Consider the following 24,473-nt stretch of genomic DNA (forward strand, 5'->3'; position numbering starts at 1 on the left):
CGCCTTTCTATCGTGAATGACACCCCCAGGCCCAGAGCTACAGTAGAACGGTTTTCTGGTTTCCTTCCTCACTTTGAGTTTACAGGGGTCTTGATTAGGAGTGCTGGGCTGTAAGAGAGTGACGTGTGGCTGATGTTGCTGGAACTTGAAAAAAAGCTGGAAAGAACAGAAGTGAGAATGACCAGATGGATGAGTGGAGGGTCATGGGAGGTGAGAGGAGGAGAATCTTCTGCTTGGTATGGAGGCCGTTAAAAGAAGGGAAGACGTTTAAGCTGGATTTAGCATGTGAAGTGGAAAGCAGAGGGTGACTGGGTGAGGAGGTGCACCAAGATAGAAGTGGAGGGATGGAGGCTCAGAGGGTGGCTGAAGAAGTCAGGATTAAAAGTTATATGATATGAAAAGAATGGATCTCACTCCAAAGGAAACTAAGGACCATGAAGAGTAGAGGACACAAAAATGTTTTGGGGGAAACTGGCTAACCTGAATAAATCTTGCAAATGGCTGTTCAGATGGTAATGATGATCATTTCCACTGTTGAAGGGTAAGCAGCTTAGAAGACTCACTCAGGGTCACACATTAGTGACAAGTGAGCTGACAGCTTTGTTGCTTTTGGTCCAATAAGTGAGCCATTGTATAGGAGTGTGAACCTGGGTGTACCACCACTATCATGAAAAGACTTCTTTGGGTTTAGCAGTACCACTGCAGACCAGCGTGAGGCAGCGCCATTTGGGGTACTGGCTGAGGGTGGTAGGTGTGGAGCCTCTCTGCCCCTTGGAGGTCACCAGTAGACTCTCCACCTGCCCCTGAGCTGTAGTGAGGACCTTGAGTGCCCAAGTATGTGAAGCACGGAGCTTAAAAGTCCTACGTGACAGCACTCTCAGTCTGGGGGACAGATGACATAGGACTGGGTGACTTCATGTTTTGTAGGGATTGGGACAGCGGACCGGTGGTCTTAGGTGAGCCCTTTAACCACACGTGCAATTTAAATGTTCTTTATCTTTATTTTTTTTTGCCATTACAGCATGCTCAGTAGCTAATGCATAAATTATAAACTTAAACAAAACAAAGTCAAAGAAAACTGAAACTCTGCTGATTTGCCATTATGTTACGTTTATGTTGGAAAGCCGATCGACTGGCTCACAGAGCGCGAGTGCTCCTCTGGTAATTAGTCAATGTTTTACTCGCTTTTCTTGTTTTCATATGTTTTATGGTAATTAGTACCATTCCCCCCACTTTGCTGTTTATTTTAAAAGGAAACCCGCAGCAGATGCTGCGAACATTGGAATTCGTGTCATCAGAACGGCCAAACGCAGCGCTGAGATCCGCTATGGCTAATGGCGATCAGATGGCGTGCATGGGGCTTAACCGTGCTGGTTGTCGAGGCAGGACGTGTTTTCCACTCGCCGTGAACTGCGCTAGTGAGTCCGAACGGGCAGGGACACGCGAGCTAATTCGGGTGGGCGTGAGCAGAGCATGCGCAGGCAGGGCTGCCTCCCTTGGGAAGCAACTTTTCTGTTGACGGATCGTTTCTCGGACACGCGCACAACAGGCGTCGCGCGTTTACGTTACGTCACTGACAGAGAAAGATCAGAGTGCTGAGGGCTGGGCCTCTGCAGGGACACTGCTTTGGATGGAGGACGTGGAAGGCACGTGGAGGCGTTTGTGTTACACACAATGAGGTGGTGCAAAAATTAAGGCTGTGGGTACACAGTGCTGGCTCATGGACACATGGCTTGGTGGTTGGATGCCCCCACTTCTTAACTGGAACGCGTGATCATATTTGTATATGAAGTCGAAGAACCTGAACGTGAAATCGAAGACAGCATTCATACTTGTATATGAAATCAAAGAGCGGGGTGCTGAGACCCCGGTCGCGTTAATATTTGCATGTGCTATCGAAGAACGAAGGGCGTGTCCCATTGAAGTTACGCGCGACGTGCTATGACGTCATTCGTTAGAAGAGCAGGTTGAGAGTATTTGGATACAGCTGGCCCCCCAACACCCCCCACAACCGAACCAGTAATGGCGCCACTATTGTGCCGCCTACTCGTCCTTAGCCTAGAGCCGGCTGTTCTTTCGAACCACGCAACCTATCGAAATGTGCGCCAAAGCTGTTCTGCGCACGCGCAGTATACATTTACTCTAAATCTAGTCAATAAATACGATACTTAAATAAATACATTAAATTAATTAAAACAGACCTTCCTAACATTATTATTTATTGTTTAAGCCATTGGGAGCAAGCATATCAAATACTTCAATCCAATTTTAATCCCAGATTTTTTGTCCAGTATTAATTGTGATTGTAAGCCGAACATGATTGGTTTGTGCAACCTTTGAAAAATACCTTGGCGTAATGGTGAATAATTTGTTCATTTCGACATTTTAAGTTTATAGGGCGTGTAAATGTGTGCATCTGTAGCATATTTCGACAGCAGCGCAAATTGTCAGAACACTGGGATCACGGGATAAACGCTGTGAGTAGTCTGCGTGTTCTCCTATTGCCTCTCAGTGTTCCAAAGACACGCTGGTTAGTTTAATCAGATAGTCCTGCGTGACTGGACCCGGCATCTTTGGCACCTTGCTCGTGGCTATTTCTACCTGGACGCCGACATCTGCCCCAGCCTCTCTCGGCTAAGGCTATAAACCCATCCATCCATCCATTATCCAACCCGCTATATCCTAACTACAGGTCACGAGCCCAATCCCAGCAAACACAGGAAACAACCCCGGGCAGGGCGCCAGCCCACCCGCAGGGCGCGCGCCACACACACACGCACAAAGCACCACACTAAGGACAATGTAGAAATCGCCAATGCTCCTAACCTGCATGTCTTTGGACTGTGGGAGGAAAACCGGGAGTACCCAGAGGAAACCCACGCAGACACAGGGAGAACATGCAAACTCCACGCAGGGGAGGACCTGGGAAGTGAAACCCGGGTCTCCTTACTGCGAGGCAGCAGCGCTAGCGTGCCACCCGGCTATAAACCCTCTCTCTCGATTTTTCTAGACAGTGAATTAATTCGCTGTCGCTACATTAGTCTGGCGTCCAACCTACTTTTCTTCCCATATTAAGTGTACAACTAGTGTCGCAGCCCCTTTTGCACAACTCAACACAACGTCTCCTAAGGCTGATGCGTGGAGCTCCTTTCTCTGCGCGTGCCCGCGTCTCACTTTGCTGTGAGAAGCGCTTCCTCTGAGTGCGCGTCCATGTTACAACAGGCTGCGTCGTGTTTTTTTTAAATTTTTTTTTCCTTCTTCTTTTTAGGATCATCGCCTCGTAAAGCACTCACGTCGAGAAGCGTTTGCTCTTGTGAATTAACTGCTAAGAGTTTCAGCTCCGGCGCTCATTGTTTTGACTGCACTGTGTGTGGTAATTTCACGTGCACAATGGAGGGACTCAAAACCCGAAACATCAAATGCCAGGAGTTCTCCGAATTCTTTACTTTGGCCTTACCAGATGCGGGTGCATTATTCAGAGGTGGTCATTTGAGTTGTATTGGGCACATGGTGTCTCAAGTGGGTGGCACTGCCACCCTGGGATCCGGCCACCTTAATTTAAATTGCTGTACTCGTGGCGGCGTCTGTACGTCCGCTGGAGTGCTGGCTATTTCGGAATTTTCTTCCATGAAGAACCCAATCTACACCCCACTTCCACTAGACTCCCCACAAACAGACAGATGATGTTATTTAGAGCAGCGTTTCTGAACCCATGGGCTCGAGCTGGGAGTCACAATCGATGTTGTCAGGCTAATCCATCCATCCATTTTCCAACCCGCCGAATCCGAACACAGGGTCACGGGGGGTCTGCTGGAGCCAACCAACACAGGGCACAAGGCAGGAACCAATCCTGGGCAGGGTACCAACCCACCGCAGGACACACACACACACCAAGCACACACTAGGGCCAATTTAGAATCGGCCAATCCACCTAACCTGCACGTCTTTGGACTGTGGGAGGAAACCGGAGCGCCCGGAGGAAACCCACGCAGACACGGGGAGAACATGCAAACTCCACGCAGGGAGGACCCGGGAAGCGAACCCAGGGTCCCCAGGTCTCCCAACTGCGAAGCAGCAGCGCTACCCACTGCGCCACCGTGCCGCCCTCCGGTCAGGTTAAATAAATAAATAGATACATAAATGCGCTTCATCGACTGAATAGTGCACACAAACAAATGCGCTCGAAACACCGAGGGTGAAACCTCAAAGCGCGTCGCGAGCCTTAGCAGTTATTATGGGCTTTGCCTCTTATTATGCTGCTGTTCCTCTGGTTCTTCAATGCTACTTTATGGTTCTTTACTGGGTTGTGTGGTTCCCCATAGCACTGTCTTTGACAAAGCTCTATTTCATTCTGGAACGAGTTCTTTTCAATGAAGTTGATTCTTTCTGCTTTGAAACAAAGAAAATAAATCTTTAATGTATGGCAGAGTACAGCAGAACACAAAAAGATAAGAAAACCTGAACTTGGCCAGTGTGATTATAGGCAGCGAGTGTCCTTTTACAATTTTGAGCCATTGGTATTTCACAAATCTGCTATCATTTATCCATGGTTATTTAGGAAGCCCGTTTACGGATCTAAATAAATCAAACGTTCTCTCTGGGACCTTCATGTGATGGGTCTTTTGGGAACCAAAAATGGTTTCCTTTGGCATCGTTCTGAACCAACACACCCACACGCGCGCCGCGCCGCACACACACTCTTGGTATCTGTATTTTTAAGAATGTACATAAAAGTTGCCCAGTCGAAGAGCCGTCGCTTGGTGGGGGGTGGTCCCCCTTGAGGTTTTCGCGCAGCTGAAATACAGGTTGGGGGGGGGGGGGGGTTGCATGTCAGAACGAAGGGTAGGTGCAAGGGGTATAGCTATACTCTCGAAAATCAGGATGCATGACGCCTGCGGTCATGGGTAGATGGGTGGCTCTCGAATATCAAAAGTACCTAATGCCCCCCCCCCCCCACACACACACACACACACACACAACGACTCCACTGGACCTCCCACCCTTCTTTTACCATCGCGCACATCACACCATAGGGGACCCCCGCACACACCCACCTCCCTGCTCGTCGATATTATACTTTATTTTTATTAATAAGGTTTATCACCGTATGCCCCACCTCTTTACTTTAACATTTATATACCAATGCGCTCTAAAATCCCTACTCGATGTATATACCGACAAAATCAGCTGGCAAAATAGACAGTTATCTTTTTTTTTTTAATGTTATAGGGTCATCACCGACCAGAATAGACAAAACCGTGTCCAAAGGCCAAAAAGATTGAGAGCCACTGATTTAGAGATTCCAGACTGGCCCGAGTGCACCCCTGGTTCCCAAATGGCACTTAAGTGGGCCGTGTGCAATGTTCCTGGTATACCTATTGCTCGACAAAGAACTATTTTCCATTCTTTGACGCATAATTTTCATATGAAGTTGTATCTTTGGGCTTTGAGAAGATTTCTAATATGTGGAAAAAACGGATCTCTTAATATCTAAGGCTTACAGGTACAGATCAAGAGAACCTGAACTTAACCTGATTGTATGTACGGCCGGCGTCACCATTAAGGCGAATTAGGCATTCACCAAATAGGGCGCAGATCATGTTAGCTATACCGAACAGTCGGTTGGCTCACTAATAAGCTTAGTATAGGGCACAAAATAACCTGGCACTGGCACTGGTTGTATGTACTGTAGCTTCTGAAAATCATGAGCCCATTTTACAAAACTGTAATCATCTGCTCCTGGCTCTTTATGTAATCTGTTTCTGTTCTGAATAAATTAACCTTTCTGGAGCGGTGATGTGGATGGTTCTTTTGTGAAGAAGCGCTTTGGCATCTTTATTTTATTTTTATTTTTTTGAGACTGTGCGTGCGTGATGTCCGAGATTGTGTCCAGCATTGCGCGCGTGATTGCCCGGGTGGGCTCCAATCACAATTGATCTTTGTTTGGATTATTTGGGTGGGGGTTTGAATGAGACGTTATGCGATGCACTTTGCTGACACCTGGTGACCGATGCTGGCATTGCTGGCCTTGATGTTGAACCAAAACCGTCCGTTTCTTTAACTATGTTTGCAACGCTTTTTTTTGTTGGTTTTTTCATCTTTACGTTATTACTCACTAACCACCGATTATTTTATGCTGACATATTCTGCGCCTCGACAACCTTCGCATTTTTTATTGCATTTTTCTGTGTTGGGTGTGTACCGTGCCTGTGTGAGAACACGCTTGAGCAGGTATACGTGTGAGTCCGTTCACATATGAGATGTGTGTATGCGCGATGAACGCGAGGAAGAAAACGCGCACGCGTGATCACACGTTTCTACATGAGCGCGGTCACGACGTACAGTGACGCGCACAGACCTTTCGGTGGGCAGTTGGCGCAAAAGGGGTGAAGGGGCAGCCCTGTATGAAGATCTCTCAATGAAAAAGTCTTAACAAACTGAACGCCCCTTCTTCTTTCTTGTGTGTTCAGTTTTTGGGGGTTTATATTAAATGCTTCCCTTTGGGTGATCCTCGCATGTTTTGATAGATTGCAATGACATTGTCAATGGAAAATATCACAAGATCAGAGAGCCCTTCTTGTCCTCTTAGATATCTGAGTTTTGCTTTTGGAACTGAAAAAAAAAAGTTTAGTCAGCAGTTGCTGTTCATATTGTCAATGTGGCGTCGGTTGTCAGCAAATGGCCCGAGCGTCGGGCTCATTCCGTCAGCATCAAACTCTTCAACCATACCCAGTATTGATTGGGCACCGCACTTTGGGCAGGTGTATGCGGAATGAAATTCTCTCAGTTCTGTCATGACAGTACAGCCGCCCTGAGTGGGCTCGGTGGTCCTGCTATTGCCGACCTACCTCTGGTCCCCTCGGATCTTGCACACCCGCATGCGCAGTTTTACGATTTTGGCAGCAATGCGCCTATAGTTGACAGGGTAAAATAATTAATTTATAAATGTCTGATACTTCTATAAAGTAGGGAGCGACTGATAAGTGTAACAAGCCTGCAAGAAAAGCAACCGCTATAAAGAAAGTGGATTTGTACGGCGTGTGCCCAGACATGACAGCCACTGTCCACTCTTAACTTTAGACAAACAGGACCTGCAGAAGAATATTTATTATACATGTCAGTGTAATTAATAGCAATAATCATCATAAAGCGCCGTTTATTTCCATATGGGGCAGCACTGATCTGCTCATTTCATTTTAACAAGGCGCGTAGTTCATTGCGACTTTTTTTGCTTCTTACTAAAGAGACGCGCCCTGGCGCTCGAGGCGATCGAACGGGGAGAAAGGGGGCACCGGGCGTTAATGAGGGGGACAAGGGCAGGGTGGTCACCCCTCTGTGCATGTCCCCCGTCGTTTGTGAAAGCCTGCAGGGTGAACAGTACGAGTGTACCCAAGTCTAATGTACCAAGTCTCCGGTGTCCCGGTGCCCGTTTATGACTGTGTGTGTCTAAGTGTGCGTGAGTACCCCTCTGTGTACGGGTGTGTTGGTGCACGCGGGTCTGTGTGTGAATGTGGGTGTAGGTGTCTGTGTGAGAGAGTGCGCATGTGTGATTGCTTTTAGCACGTCTGTGTGTGTGTTCATTTGTACAGCGGTAGGCGTGCCCCTCTGAATCGGTACACTTAATTTATGTATTTAATTTTTTTAATAAGGGTCTGGTGATTTTTCATTCAAGTTATCAGCTTGATTAACTTTGTGGGTGTGGGCCCTTAGGTGTGTGCTTCACACATGAGCCCAGCTTGGATGGCTCCGTCTGCACAGAACGCCCTTCATTGTGAATGTTATCATAAGGTGCTTTACAAAGCAAATAATGAGATTATAATTACAATAAAAGAGGAATAGAGAAATGAACAAGAATGTGTGAGAAATGGGACGGTATTAAATTAACACTTATAACATTTATAAATGAAAGCCAGATTTTCATATGTACACTTTTAAAGGTTATCTTAACACTATATGAGTTAATTTAACACTCATAATTTTGTGGTCTACATTTTCCGTTATTTTCCTACGAGCCTCAGGTGTGCGCTGGATTGATGGGGTGCGCTGGAGTGGCCGCATTACAAGTGGCCAACATAAGAGGAACGCAGCGAGGCTTTTAAACCGCAGTCCCCAGGATCCTGGGGTGTACTGTACACATGACAATATTATACTATACAGGCCCAGATCCAGGGGATCATTTAGCCAGGCTAAGCCCCCTTACCCCCAAATATCACGTCATGTCCTCCCACCCATGCTGTTGGGTATGCTGGTGGATTCTGGGGAATTTACCATACCATGTCTGGCCCAGGTATTTCAGATGACCCTCTTACCATTTTGGTCTGGAGCCTGGGCTGTCTACACTACACTACACTACACTACACTACACTACACTATACTATACTATACTATACTATACTATACTATAGTACGCTACGCTACGCTACGCTACGCTACACTATACTATACTATACTATACTATACTATACTATACTATACTATACTATACTATGTGGTCATGTGGCCTTAAACTTCACAGGTTTCATGTAAAGCACATCTTCTACCTAATTATATTTTTTATCACCTTCAGATATACATCTAGTATCTACGACACTACTATACTATGTCACCCTACCCTACGCTATATTATGCTAAACTATACTATACCGTACTGTACTGTGTTATGCTATACTTTACTCCACTCAACTCTGCTAGCCTACACTATGCTATACTGCACTACACTAGCCCACATTATACTGTACTATGCAGCACTATACTACACTACAGCACCCTGTATTACTGTAGTTGCTTCTTTTCCAGGTTCCTAAAATCAAGCAGCTACTGAGTTGGCAAGGTAGTCAAACAAGTAACTAGAGAAATGTCTCAGTCTAATAAAGTTTGTTTTAAAAGTTTAATGAAAATTTAAAAAGAAACACATTACAAAAATTTAGAAAAAAAGTTATTATATACTCAGAATAAAAGGCAAAAAGAAAAAAGGTTTCTTCTACAATCTTAGCTTTCTTATGTTAAACTTCAATGACTAGTTTGTGTTATTTCTGAATGGCAAAATTACATGAGCTTTACTTAGTACATTCAGTACGGTTTGAAACTGTTTGCTCTCCATGCCTTACCAACTGCCAGGCAGGACATAAACTGGAATTTGTAGTCAGAGGGACATGAAATAATTAGAATTTTCCATTTTTCATTTAGCTGATGGGGGGTTATAATAGAACCTCCCATAGACTGGGCACTAATATATAAGCAAACATTTTAACATAACCTAAATAACTAATGTCTCTTACAATTACATTGCAATATACTATACTATACCACATTTTATTATACTATACTACATTATACTCTACTCCACTGTACTACACTAAATTAGACTGTACTGTACTGTACTATACTATGCCATACTACATTGTACTCTACTCCACTCCAGCTCTACTGTACTGTACTATACTAAACTATACTATACTCCACTGTAGCTCTACTATACTATACTGTACTCCACTCTACTACAGTACATTAGCCTGTACTATACTATACTGTACTGCATTATTCTATACTAGAATATACTATACTATACTATACTACATTATGCTCTTCAATCCTATGCTGTACTGTACTATACTATACTACATTATGCTCTACTCCACTCTACTACAGTACATTAGCCTGTACTATACTATACTGTACTGCATTATTCTATACTAGACTATACTATACTATACTACATTATGCTCTACTCCACTCTACTCTACTTTGCTATACTATGCTATACTATACTTCTTGAGGTTATATGACCTTGTAAAGCCCATCTCCTACTTGATGTCATTTTATCACCCTCAGGTTTTTCATGTCAGGCTCTATCCTCTCCTCTTTTCATGTTCATAACTCAGCACCTCTGATTTCTTTAGTCCGCTGCAGTTTCCTCCAAATGTGTTATCTGCCTGCTCTTCCTGTACCACGGGATGTTCCTTCACCTCCACTTTTTCTTTTTTGCCAGGTATCCTACACTCTAATTCTACTCCCACAGTTACGTCTTAGGCCCCTCTTCTCATAAATTAATCAAAATCATAATCTTTCATTGTTTTAAACTGTATTTTTGCCTTGTCTTTGATTATTCTTTGTCATTTGAATGTGCTTCAATATTGATGGCGTCATTCTGCCATCTTGGATTTTCACTGTTTGCGCAGTCTAACAGAAGATCATCTCTTTTAAACATGCAACATGCAGCCTGGTCTTAAATAAGATGGCTGATGTAATGCTTATATGTCCACACCCCAAAATGAAGCCACACCCCTTGTAATACTCAACAGCCAATAAAGAAGATGGCTAAATAATGAGGTCATTGTCACACAACAAAATATGAAATTAAATAAGTTATGATTTCCATTTAACGTGTGGCAGTCGTGACGCTGCCCCTTGTTTCACTTTTCTCTACCCCCTCACCATTTTCTCCATATGTTATTTCAGATCTTGCTCTCTTTCTTTTTATCCTTTAGCTCTTCCACGAAAATATTTGGATTGCTTTTGCCCTTCCACTTTAGTCTCCCAGACTCATTTGTTTCTTTATTAGGACCAAAGCCAGTCAAAGTTGGAGCAGGAGATAAAAAAGTCTGTGGTTATTTAGAAAGAGCAAAAGAACCAGGAGCCAAAACCAAACTGCTAAGCAATGAATATTAAAACCGTAACTAAATGAGCTTCTTTATTTTAGCATAAACATTTGTCACGAACAGTTTTTGTAATTCAAAAACTTGATTGCCATGTGCTGCCATATGAAATAGCATGTCGATGCTGACATTGCATGCACACTGGCATCAGATCACCAGCAATGCCACCAGCGCCAATAGCAGCACCAAATATGAAAGCATTTCAAATTGACGGTGATTGTAGAGAGAATTCTTCATTAAATGGCATCACCAAAATCACGTAAACAATTTAAAATAATAGAAAATCTATAATATTATGTAAATTTTAATCAGAAAAAATAAACATACATAATTTCAAATGCTAGCCTTCTTCTTGGCCTCCGCCTCAGTGTCATTTCCGTGATTTCCCAAATCCTCTATTGCTAAAAAGGCTTTGTGGCCCCCATAATTTTTTGTAGCCCCACCCACCATTTTTCCTTTTTTGTAGACTCCACCCACCCACTTGATTTTTTCAAGCCCCGCCTCCTCATCATTCATTCCTACAAGCTCCTCCATTACTGTTATATTGTCACCAGCTCTCTTGTCTGTCCATTTTCTTTAAGGTTTCATCTTCACCTCCCATACAGTACATCTTATTCCAAGCTTTTATACATTTCGCTATTCAATTATTATTTGCGTTCAGTCTCTATTAATTCCCATCTTGAAATTTCAAACTCCGTCCCCCAGAAGTCTCCTTTCATGTCCTGGCTCCTTCCCAAATGTAATAAAAAAAAGCTCAGCACAGCAGAAATTGTCAAAAAGGATTGGCCTAAAAATGTAATCCAATACAAACAAGTCCCAGCGCACAAACTGCGGGCAGAATCCAAGAATACTTGGCAATAAATTCACAAATTATAATTAACATAAACAGAAAGTAATACTTACAGAAAGTCACAATCAATGAAATGAGCTCCACCTCTTGAGCCTGACTTTAATAGCCAGAGGGAGGGCTCAGGAGTGATGACATCAGAGTGGCCACACCTCCTTGGGCTCCACCCACAAACAGCAAGAAACAGAGGTGTACCTAAAAAGAGAGAAAACAATAAGAGATGTAATGGAAAATCTGTAAAAGTACAACACATAATAACTCATAAACAACAAGAATTTAATACAGTGGCTAGAAAAAGTATGTGAACCCTTTGCAATGACCCGGTTATCTGCATCAACTGGTCATAAAATGTGATCTGATCTTCATCTAAATCTCAATTATAGATAAACAAGATGTGCTTATGCTAATAACAGACAAACAATTAAAACCTTTATTAAGCACAACCATCAGACGTTCAAGGTGTGTTGTGGAAAAAGTAAGTGAAGCCTTGGATTTAACAGCTGGTCCATCCTCCGGATCCACCTCTAACATGTTGATCAGATGTGCACAACGTTCAGCAGGGATTTTGAACCGCAGTCCCTTACAGAAGTTCTTCAGCTCAGCCATTTTCTTGGGATGTCAGGTGTGAATGGCTCTCTTGAGTTCATTCCACGCCACTTCCACTGGGTTATGGTCTGGGCTCTGACTGAACCACTCCGGAAAAGGCATCATGTAGATTTACTTTAACATTTAGATAACTGACCTTCTGCTGAGCATATGGATAGTCACCCTGACCTCATCCTGTAGGATACCTTGATAAACCTGGGAATTCATCTGATGGCAAACCGTCCAGGCCTAGAGTCGGCAAAGCAGCCCCGAATCATGCTGCGCCATCCACCATACTTCACCACTGGGATGGTCATTCATGTTGGAATGTGGTGGTCTCCTTTCTGCGCTATATGTGTAGTGATTTTCGGATTCTTCCCAAACAATTCAATTTACTTTTAGTTAATTCACAAAATATTCTCCCAGTAGTGTTGTGGAGTTTAGAGTCATGGTGCGTCCTGTCTTGCTATATGATTGTGAGACATGGACGCTATCCAGTGACCTGAAGCGAAGACTGGCCTCCTTCAGTACTGTGTCTCTCCGGAAAATCCTTGGGTACTGCTGGTTTGACTTTGTGTTGCTCACGGAGTCCCGAATGAGGCACGTCACCTGCATTATGAGGGAGCATCAGTTACGGCACTGCGGCCATGTGGTGCGTTTCCCCGAGGGTGATCCGGCTCGTAAGATCCTCATTGTTGGGGACCCGAGTGGCTGGACCAGGCCAAGGGGTCGCCCACGTAACACCTGGCTGTGGCAGTTAGAGGGTCATTTCCGGAGGGTGGGACTGGACTGCGTGTCTGCCTGGGGGGTTTCCAACCGGGATCCCGAGTTGTTTCATCGTGTAGTGGGTGCAGCAATGTGATGTACCATTGCATGCTCCCCAACTTGACTTGACTTGACTTGTTGTGGAGTGTCTTTGGGAAACTTCAGGTGTGGAATGATGATTTCTTTCTTTCTTTTTGGAGAGCAATGGTATCCTCCACAATGTCCGATCATGGACACCATGCCTGTTCACTGTTTTGTGTAGTGGTAACGTACAAACTGAGATGTTCTCCTGTTCTCACTTCAAGCCTGTAGCTGTTACTCTCAGCTGCTTTTCTTCCTCATTGAGTATTCTAGATCGTGTCTTTCAAGTCATTGTGACTGAAGGCCCACTACTAGGGAGAGTCGCCTCAATACTCAGTCATCTCCATTTATACACAATTTGTCTAGATGTGAATTGACAAATATCAAAATTCTTTGACATTACTGGGTAACCCTTTCCAGCTTTACACAAGTCCACAATTCTTGAATTCAAAACCATGAAGACTGATTAATATAATTTATGTGACGTAGAATGCCTAGAGGGGACTGGGTGGTCTCGTGGCCCCTGCAGATTCTGTTTTGTTTTTTCTCTCCTCCGTGGCCATCGGACCTTACTTTTATTCCAGGTTAATTAGTATTGCCTAATTTGATTCTTATATTTTGTCTTTTTTTCTCTTTCTTCATCCTGTGAAGCACTTTGAGCCTCCATCACTTGTATGAAAACGTGCTATAGAACGAAATATTGTTGTTGTTGTTGTTGATCGTAGATCTTCTGAGATCTCTTTCATGCAAGGCAAGCTTCACATCAGCAGACGGTAAACTCTAAATGTTTGAGTCGTTTTTATTGGTCAGAGTATCTCAAAGCCACACCTCCAGCCTCATTCCATTGGTCAGAGTCCGGGTTGGCTGACTTCTGACCCCTGATTCGTTTTTTGTTGAAGTCATCAGCCCAGGGGTTCACACACTATGAAGGTCTGAATGATGCATTCAACGTGTACAAAGAACAACACAGGAATGTGTGCATTATTAGTCTGTGTTTGTTCATTATTGCAACTTAGATGACGACCACACCATATCTTAAGGCGGATGCGGTTATTTCCAAAGGGTTCACGTACTCTTTCTTGCTACTGTAGATAAACACACGTTAATACACAGTGTGGAAGATCAGCCCAACTACACACAGACGCTAGGAGAACACAAGCCCAAAAGCACACACTGTTGTTATTTTCTTTTCTTCATGCAGCACACACAGTGCACAACTGTGCACCAGCACCATTTCTCACACTCCTTTTGTCTTTTCTTTCTTCTCTGTCTTCTCTCTTACCATCGCCTCCACTCCTCTCCCGCAAGCTCCGTCCTCTGCCTCCCGACTGGAGTGAGGCAGCCCCTTTAATAGTTCACCCGGATGTGCTCCAGGTGCTCCCTGACCATCTTCCTGCAGCATTTCCTGGTCCAGGGTTCCGGAATTGTCCAGGCACCCCCTGCAATGTGGGGGGGGGGGGGGGGGTTATTATGCTGCCCTCTTGCATCCCGGGGAACATACTGCCTCTCTCACAGTCATCTGCCACAATAGAAATTTGAAGACTCCGCCCACATCATTGTCTAGGCTCCACCCTCTCAGTACTGCCTGAGACTCCTCCTCTTAAATTGTAAGCGCTTACCTCCATTGGTGATTCGTCACTCTGTGTGTCACTCTGTCCTCCTCCATCTCTTGTAATCTTCATCAGGCTTGTCTAACCACGTGGGGTTGATTTTCCGGGAGCCCCTATCCCTCTCGTTCACCATTTGTGCTTGGTAGTCAAGAATAATAATAATAATAATAACATTCTTTACTGCAGTGGGTTGGCACCCTGCCCGGGATTGGTTCCTGCTTTGTGCCCTGTGTTGGCTGGGATTGGCTCCAGCAGACCCCCGTGACCCTGTGTTCGGATTCAGCGGGTTGGAAAATGGATGGATGGACATTCTTTACGTAGAAAGTGGGGGAACCATTTCAACTTCCACTAATGTGCAGCATCCAGCTGGATGATGCAACGGCAGCCATTTTGCACCAGTCTGCTCACCACATGTTAGCTATTAGTTGGTTAAGGGGTGAGAAAGCCAATTAGAGACAAAGAAGGATTAGGGGTCCAGAATGACTAGGCCGTGGTGGGCAGTTGGCCTCACCAACACCTCCTCCAGCAGCAAACCAAGCTTTTCCTAGATGGTCTCCCATCCAAGTCCTGGCCGGGCCTGAACGTGCTTATCTATAGGTGGATGACCTCTTCTGAAGTGTAGGTGGCATGGCTGCTGTACCCCCTAATCTAGTGTGACTTACTGCCCCCCCATAGCCAGATTGTTCACTTGTCTATCTTTATTTGCCCAGGTGGGCTGTGAACCTGTAAGAGTGGGGATCATCACTAGCATAGATGTAAAGGCATTGGGAAATCGCCCTTAAGTTCTCCTTCTCTAATGCCAGCTTTTGCCTCATTTCCCAAATTGGGACAGCTTTCTTGGCTGAGCAAATAATTGTAGTACTAGGGTGTTGTACCGTGTTAGCCATTTTGGATGTGGTGAGAAGTCAAGCAGAATGACCCCTTTTACTGGCTAACTGGAAAGATTACAATAAGCCTGCTTTCGAGGCAACTCAGGCCCCTTCTTCAAGCGAGATGCATCCATCCATCCATTTTCCAACCCGCCGAATCCGAACAAAGGGTCACGGGGGTCTGCTGGAGCCAATCCCAGCCAACACAGGGCACAAGGCAGGGAACCAATCCCGGGCAGGGTGCCAACCCACCGCAGGACACACACAAACACACCCACACACACACACACACACACTAGAGCCAATTTAGGATTGCCAATCCACCTAACCTGCATGTCTTTGGACAGTGGGAGGAAACCGGAGCGCCCGGAGGAAACCCACGTAGACACGGGGAGAACATGCAAACTCCACGCAGGGAGGACCCGGGGAGCGAACCCAGGTCTCCTAACTGCGAGGCAGCAGCGCTACCACTGCGCCACCCAAGCGAGATGCACTACATCCATAATGGCTAACACGGTACAACACCCTAGAACTTCAGACATACAAGACACCGAAATGTGCCGCTACTACATGGAATGATTACATCTCGCCTGAAGAAGGGGCCTGAGTTGCCTCGAAAGCTGGCCTACTGCAATCTTTCCAGTTAGCCAATAAAAGGGGTCATTTGGCTTAACCTCTGAGCAAATAATTGTAATATACTGTAGTGCCTTTACGTGTGACAACGCGGGTCCCGCTCCATTCTCCCACTTCTCTTCAGGGAGTCTCTCGAACCCAACACCATCGGTAATGAGCTGGTCTGATGGGGGCAAATCAAACTGAGCAAAGGGGATGGTGCAAAAGGTGCAAGGGCTTTTACAAATCAAAACCATTGTCCACACTGCAGTGTTCAAAATGTTCCAATAAATAAATAATCCATAAAAATCAGGTGTAATGTGGAGGTTAAAATAATTCAATAAATAAATCCAGTTAGAATTAGGTTAAAAACAACAATGGCTGGCAGCGGTTCCCCTGTAAAAGCCCGGTGCCTTCTTTTAGCTGGCGTCTCCCCTGCTTCTCACATCCGGGCCCGTCAACAGAGGAGTCACCCTTCCTGTCTTCTCCATGACTCTGGTGGCTTTCTGACCCCTGGCTTCATACAGATGCCTCCAGACTGAGACTTGGATTTCCCCAACGCTCAGGGCACTCACACTGGGGTTCCAATCCCAAACCTCCGACTCTCCTGCTGCCTTCCCGGTCTTAAACGGCGAGACGTTACTCCAGCTCCTGAGACCGCTCAGCTGGAACAAGCGACCGCTTCCTGCTGCCCCCCACACTACTACCAGGGCTCTCATCCCAGCTGCCTGCAACCACCAGCGAGCCTACTCTACCTCGCTCTCGCTCCCGCACCAGCTCGCGGCCTCCAGCTTCCTCTTCTTCCTCCTCTAACCTCTGCTCTCTTTCTCGATCTCTCCTCCTCCTCCTCACTTGCGCTTCTCCTCTTCTTTATAATGGGGACATGGCACAGGTGTGGCAATTAGCAGCACCTGGCATCGATTACGTACATGGGTGATTCCGCAACATGCCCGCATTGCGCCCAGGAACCGCTCCCGCCACAGTACCTCACCCCTCCTTAAGCCGTGAGTGCGGCGATTATCTCTCTATCCATCCATCCATTTTCCAACCCGCTGAATCCAAACACAGGGTCACAGGGGTCTGCTGGAGCCAATCCCAGCCAACACAGTGCACAAGGCAGGAACCAATCCCGGGCAGGGTGCCAACCCACCGCAGATTATCTCTCTATTATAATAAAAAAAATCCTGGGACAAGACGAGACTTTTTAGCCTGGGATGAGACGAGACTTTTTCAGAGAGATACTTTTGTGTCCCACAAGATGAGACTTTGTGCCAAGAGATTTAACCAGGCCCGGGGCCGGAAATAAAAGACAAAGAGTAGAAGACAAAGTAGAACATCGTAAAGAATTCAAAAACGTTGGTGCGATACACATGCAAAGCAGGTTAGAGATAATGAAAGTACTAAAATTCGAAAGTCTCCAAAAAATGATAGTAAAGATCACATTGGCGCAAACAAATGGAAATTATTACTCGGTGAAATAACAGAACAGCGAAAAGAGATTGAATATATTGTTCGAATTTAAACTTTAAGTCAGAGACTAGTAGATCGTCTAATTTGTGCTGCCATCGGGGAATAGTACTGTTTGAGTGGCAGGGATGCGAAGCGGCTGGCGCGTCGAAGAGGCCGGGGGGGTTGGTGAGCAAATTGAGGAGGGGACAAAGCCCCCTAGTTTATTTAAAAAAAAAAACTGGCCATACATTTCGAGCCGCAGACTAACTATATCACACTCCTCCCCCCTTAAGCCACCAGTTAAACGGGAAGGCTCCACGCCACTACCAAACCAGTGCAACTGGTGGCCCAGGTCTGCAGCCTGGCCCTAACACTGCACTAGAACAGTAAAAGCACTAAAACCAACTCCACATTAAAATCAACCCCCCCCCCCCCCCCCATTGTAAAAGCAGGACATTAAAAGAATAAGAAGTTTAAAAATATACGCAATCAATAAATAAATGCCCATTAAAAAGCTCAGTTCGTTATAAAAATGTCCTCCTCCGGCTTGGGTCCATGGGGTCTTTTAAAAGTCTTTCACTTATCCCACCTGCTGATTGGTCTCCTTCTTCAGTCCCCACTGCCAGCTCATCCCACCGCTGCCACCATTTGTGATGATGCGGATCCCTCTCCACGCTCCCACTTCTCTTCAGGGAGCCTCTCGGACCCAACAGTGTCAGTAATGTAACCCTGATGAGCTGCTCTGATGGTGACAAATCAAACTGAGCAAAGGTGAGGATGGAGCAAAAGGTGCAAGTGCTTTTATTAAAAATAAAAAAAACAAATCAAAACCTGTGTCCACAGTGCAGCTGATTTTATTGGATTATTTATTTATTGACGTTGTGAAGCACTGCACTTCACCTGGACACTGTTTTTGGATTTGTTTAATTGATTTAAAGCACTTTTGCACTTTGCACCTTGTCCCCTTGCTTCGTTTGGTGTCCTCAATGTCCAGCTCATCCGGTTACATTACCGACGGTGTCGGGTTCGAGAGGCTCCCCGAAGAGAAGTGGGAGCGTGAGGCGGAACCCGCATCGTCACATTATGTTAAACAGGAAACATCATGGAGGAAAATAAAAAATACAAGCACTGCAATTCTGCTACCCGGACGCCCACCCAGCACGGCCCACCTCTCGTATCCATCCTCCCATTGCCATGTCCACATACAGCTGACCTCCCTTCTGTTTACTCGCATTCCCTTCGGCTCCAGGTTTCACTTCACATTTCTTTTCCCCGTTTATTTACATCCCATCAGCTTTTGTCTGAAAGTGGACTCAGAGACCCCAGTGGTCTCCTGGAATGGTGAATGTGTGTGTGTGTGTGTGTGTGTGTGTGTGTCGACAGCAGAGAGCTCTAGGAAAACAAATAACCCGTCTGTGTGTCTCAGCAGCGGGGTAATCAGCTCTGCCGCTAGGAAAACAAACAGAGCACTTGGTGAAATTCAGGCGGTGGTAAAGGTCAGATTCATTAAGTCGAGAGCAAGTCAAGTGCTAATTTTTTTTATTTTTTTTTTAATCACGTTGGTAAAAGATCTTCTTGCCAACTTTACTTAATTGCACGGTAATTATCCCTTTCACTTCAGCGCACAGTGTAATCGCGCTATTACATTATAATTAAGATGTAATGAATGCATCTTGCACTGTTACAATGACTCCAGCATGGCTGGCTTTTGACAGACAACCTCATGCAAATGCGATGGGCTCCACGAAAGATTCAATAAAAATAAAAGAGAAGGAAAGTGAGAAGCCGTTCTCTTCCTTTTTGTGTGAGTGTGTTCTTTGGATGGCTTCCTCTAGAGAGATGTCATACTAGCCCCGCCCAGTCACTTGATCTTAGCCCCGCCTCACTCACCTGTCTGTGGGAGACACCCACTCCCCTGGCCACACCTCTTTTGAATGAGCTGGGCGTGGCCGTGTCCCTCTGCGTGCAGTCTTGTGGCTCTGCCTATGTGACTCAGTGGTCCTTGTCCGTGTTAACGGCATTATAGGAGTGCACTGGGACCCCTACCTGCGCAGCCACTCAGCAAGTCACAACATACATAGATTAGCATGCAACTGCTCAGCATGCCCATGCATGAAGGCGGCCCTGCGTGTTCTTATTGCCTGCACCTCCACAGATACCGAGATCTGAAGGTGGTCTCCTGGTTTTTCCTTTATGATTGGAACCCTTGTATGTTTATTTCCAGTTCTGGCTTTCTGAAATATGATCTGTATATCGAACCTCCTGGAATATATTGGGCTGAGCCTTCCTCTGGTGACTTGATTTCACAATGTGGTTCCACTACCCCATTTATTGTGCTCAGCTGGTCCTTAATTCCACGAATGTGTCAAACTGACACCTTTATCAATGTGGCCTGGTCCTACCTTAAACCCACCTAATGACACCCTCTAAATCCCACTGCCTTGTGTCTCAAGTCTGAATTTTAAATTGGAAGCTCCTTTTGTGTCTAGGCCCTCAGAGGTGCTAGGGTTCTGGCCACAGAAGGTGCCATTGATGATCTCTATGAGATATTTCTGCTTCTTTTTCCTTGAATGTTCATTTTAGGATGCAAATGTAATATTAATTCTCTTTGTAATGCTCCTGGTCCCCCTCTCTGTTTGTGAAGCTTCCATGTCTACATTACCATTTCAAAACTGAGCTCCAAGGGTCTGTAGCTAGCACACCAGGTCCTACTTCTGTCTTTGTGATAGGCTTGATCCACTTCTGGACATCAATGTGACCCTTCAGGCACCTCGCCCTGTCTGTGTTTTAGAGAATTCAAGGCCTTCTCTGTAACAGTTCTTGTCCCACCTACCTAAACACAAAGCACATAGCCCACCCTATTTCAATGTGATGGCCATTGCCGGGTCACTCTGCATGTGAATGTGACCCCTTCAAGTCCTATCTGTCTTGTTGGTGGCTACTCCGCCATGAATTGTATGCCTGAGTGTGACACCCCAACCAGCACCACCCTCAACAAACTTCAAGGGTCCTGCATGATAGTACTGTTCTGGACTTGAATGAGTCTCTGGACCCCCACTCCCCCTCCATGAATATGCAGTTCTGGACATGTTTGTGACACAGCAGACACCTGTGATTCTTGTCTTGCCTATTTATCTAATGTCCTCCATTCAATATAAATGTGACCCTCTCATCTGCACTCAGGTCCCAATCTAGGTGGTTTGTCATGTGGTTGGTGCAGCAATGCTATAAGCACATGTTCGCAACCCCCCCCCTTTAATCCCCCTTTAAGCCCCACCTATAAGTTTAAGTGACAGAGTTGGCCCCACCTCCTTGAATGTTCAGGCTTAGATCTGAAGGTGATATTTTAGGCCCCACCCATTACTAAGTGACGCATTGCACTCGCCTCCATGAACGTTCATCTGTGCATCTGCCTGGGACTCTTTCAGCCCCTCCTGTCAATGATGAACTCCGCTCCACCACCAAAAACATTCACACTTAGATCTGAATGTGACATTTTAGGCCCCAGCCTATTAGTAAAAATGATGCATTTGCTCCCCACTACTTAATGTCCAACCCAAGATCCAATGGTGACCCAGTAGGCCCTTTCTGCCAGTAAGTAACGCAGTCAGACGCACCTCCATGAATATTTAGAGTTAGATGTCATTGTGACCCTTACAGCCCCACCTTTCAGTAAATTATGTGTACCCTGGCCCCTCTTCCTTGAATATTCATCTCTAGTTCTGAATGTGACATTTCAGCCCCCTCCTACCAGTAAGCAATGCAGCTGGATCTGTCTCCATGACTGTTCACACTTACTGGAAATCTGAAAGTGATATTTTAGGCTCCGCCCATCACCAGCTGGTACATTTGGCCACACCTCCCTGAATGTCCACCTCTGCATTTGAATGTAAGTCTTTAGACCTTTAGGCCTTGGCTCCATCTCCATGAATATTCACAATGAGACCCGACTGTGACCACTTAGGCCCCACCTATGACTAAATTATAAAGCCCTCTGAGAATGTTCACGGATCTGAATGTGGCCATTTAAGCCCTAAACTACCAGTACATTATGCATTTAGCCCCTCATAATGTCCAACTTTGGATCCAGTTGTGACCTTTAGGCCCTTTCTGTCAGTAAGTAACACAACTAGCCCTGCCTCCATGAATGTTCACAGTTAAATCCAGATGTGAACCTTTAGGACCCACCTATCATCAGCTGATACACTTGGCTCCACCTCCCTGAATGTTCATAATTTGACCTGAATGAGACCTCTTAAGCCCCACCTATCACTAATTTATGAACTTGGCCCCACCTTCAAGAATGTTCACACATCTGAACGTGACCCTTTAGGTTCCAATCAGTAAATTATGCATATGCTCCCCGTGCCAACCCCTTAATGTCTAACTCTACATCCAAATGTGACCCTTTAGGCCCCACCTGTCAATAAATTACACATTCGACCCCCTTCTCCCTGAATATCTATCACAGGATCCCAATGAGACCCTTAAAGTCCACACCCATGGGTACATGATGTACCAGGCCCACCTCCATGAATATTCTCAGGTACATGTGAATGTAACTCTCTTCACCCCCACCTCTCATTTAGTCATCCAGTCAGCTCCACCTCCATGAATCTTCACCTTAAGATCTTTAGGCCCCACCTAACAGTAAATTATGCATTTGCCCCCCTTCTCTTCACCCTGAAAATCCACCTTTGGATCTGAATGTGACCCTGTAGGCCCTTTCTCGGTGAGTATTCTCTATAAGATCTAAATGGGACCCTTCAGATCCCACCTTTCACCAAGTGATACACTTGCCCCCTCCTTAATGAATGTTCACAGTTAGATCTGAACGTCATCCTTTGCACTTCTCCTGTGAATAAATGATGCATTTGGCCCCACTTCCCTGTGTGTCTGTGATCTGAATATGACCCTTTAGTCCCCGACTGGTAGGTAAGTGACGCACCTAACCCCCCCACCTCCATGAATATTCCCACATGTACATGTCAAAGTGACTCTTTTCGTCCCACCTATCAGTAAGTTATGGATCTGGCCCCGCCTTCTTGAATGTCCACTTTCTGTATTTAAAAATGATTGCTTATGCCCCGCCTCCCTTCTTTTCAAGTGGCACTATTGGTGAACTCCTATTCCCACCTCTCCTAAACTCCACCTCTTTTTCTACCATTTCCCACCCCGCCCCCATCACACACTATCTTGCCAATGGCGTTCATCCCTGAAACAGACGGCTCTCTTCAGGTTGCAGAGCCATTAGCTGTTAACAGAAAATGCTGATAATTGAGCCCATGAGGGGGGCCCCATTAACTCAGTCAGGAAGACCCATTTGCTTGAGACTCCGAAGTCATTTAACTGACTGGCATCTGACAAAGCAAAGCTGGCTCTGCGCTGCTACTTAATGTAGCTGCCAAAATAAACGTGAGCTTCACTTGCCCACCTACCTCCCCCCAAACCGCTCTCCTTTAGCTACAGAGTGTGACAGCCAGACTCTCCATTGTCTCTGTGTCTCTCTCTCTCTCTCTTTCATCTTTTTCAGAACAGTGGGAAGTGTTACCAAGAGCTACCAAACCCGGCTGACAATGTGAACTCCCGTGAGGACCACCTCCTGGAGGCCCAGCCTCTTACTGCCTACCCTCCGCTGTCCTATCTGCCCCAGAACCCCTACAGCCAACATCCTCCCAGCAGCCCAGTGTACGGGTTCCCCCCAGCTGGCTCCCGAGCCCCTTTCATCTGCCCTAAAGAACAATACGTCTAAACGTCAGACACCTGCCAAGCACGCCACGCTGGGAGATGCCACACGGGATCGACACCAAGACCAAGTTTCAGATGCTTCAGAGAGTTGACGGACCTGACCCATGTGTGTCCCGCACTGCATGTAAGCCCTGCCACCGTCCAGTACTGTGCTGACCTGCCACATCTGATGAGGATGATGATGATGATGAAGATGATGTTGTCGATGGCACCTCCTTCTCACTTTCCCCGTGACTCTTCCTTCGATGGGCAGTGTGACAGCCACCTTCCTTACTTCTGACCCAAATGTGTAGGTCGTGTCCCTGTGCACCACAGCGTCACACGCGTGTTCCTGTCCACCACTTTGTGGTGTGTTGTTTTAGAAAGGGCTAGTGGCTGAGTGCGTGCACCTGCGTGGAGATTTGGATTTTTCTTTTTTTTAATGTTACCGCTTTCCTGTCCCATGGTGGGCTGAGCTCCTCTCGTAGGGCATCCCTCTCGAATGACAAGCTTCCGCATGCTGCCAAATAGTGCGACCTGCCAGGCCAAACGGGGCATTCAAATTAGCAGGTAGATAGATCTCTGCAGTGGACTTCAGGATGGACACCAGGGGTCATTTGCATTTATCTGTCTAGTGCCAGGCATTTCTCACTCCAAGTACAGAGCTTACAAACAAACAGCCGGCCATAACCCAACCTCTCTGTTCAGCACTGGCACAGCTTCTGCTGGAAATGATGGGGGCTTCTCGAATCTCCCAAGTGCTGCGCCAATGCATTAATCATAAAAGGCAAAGCCCCTCGAAGAGCTCCTGCGTCACAGGCCACACCACTATGGACTTACTGGTCAGAAATAGCAATTCATAAAGGCCCTCCACCTTGGCACCTTAGTACCAGCATGTCCATTCAGACTTCCCAGTTCAGTCCCTGGAATGCTAGTTCTAAGCAATTGGGAGCCCATCACTCCCAAGAGACTAGTCCTGCGTATGCCCAGTCCTTGAGTGTGCTATTAGGTTCAATAAGACTTACAGAATAAGGCCACCTAGGTATGTTGACTAATCAGTCACCGCCATGTCACAAGAGCTGAGCTGAAGCTTTGTATGGTCTTCAAAATACTTCATGATCACCAATGATTTTATTATAAGGGTTACCACTGGTGCATCTGTTAGTCACACACCGCTAAACACCGAGACCCCCACATAGGCTCAATAAGACTTACAGGGCACCAGTGACACTTTAGAATAAGGCCACCTAGAGCAAGTCTATTAGTCCATTAC

At 45.9% G+C, this 24,473-nt stretch overlaps 1 protein-coding gene across 8 annotated transcripts in view; it reads left to right on the forward strand.

Moving 5' to 3' along the window:
* The window catches only part of nectin1b (nectin cell adhesion molecule 1b), a 268,322-nt gene that overhangs the window by 236,746 nt on the left and 7,103 nt on the right, over nucleotides 1–24,473 (forward strand). For 4 of the 8 annotated variants that reach the window (XR_007935820.1, XR_007935822.1, XR_007935821.1 and 1 more), the window contains one exon: nucleotides 23,007–24,209. Coding sequence is in view for 2 of the 8 variants with exons in the window: in XM_051931781.1 (XP_051787741.1) it covers nucleotides 23,007–23,055 (49 nt within the window). In the remaining 6 variants the exon portion in view is untranslated. Of the gene's footprint in view, nucleotides 1–23,006; nucleotides 24,210–24,473 lie in introns of those variants that run through there. The other 4 variants (XM_051931781.1, XM_051931783.1, XM_051931782.1 and 1 more) reach the window with 4 other exon arrangements.

The sequence above is a fragment of the Erpetoichthys calabaricus genome, chromosome 9 (genome assembly GCF_900747795.2).
Source record: "Erpetoichthys calabaricus chromosome 9, fErpCal1.3, whole genome shotgun sequence".
In the NCBI taxonomy this organism is placed as follows: Eukaryota; Metazoa; Chordata; class Cladistia; order Polypteriformes; family Polypteridae; genus Erpetoichthys; species Erpetoichthys calabaricus.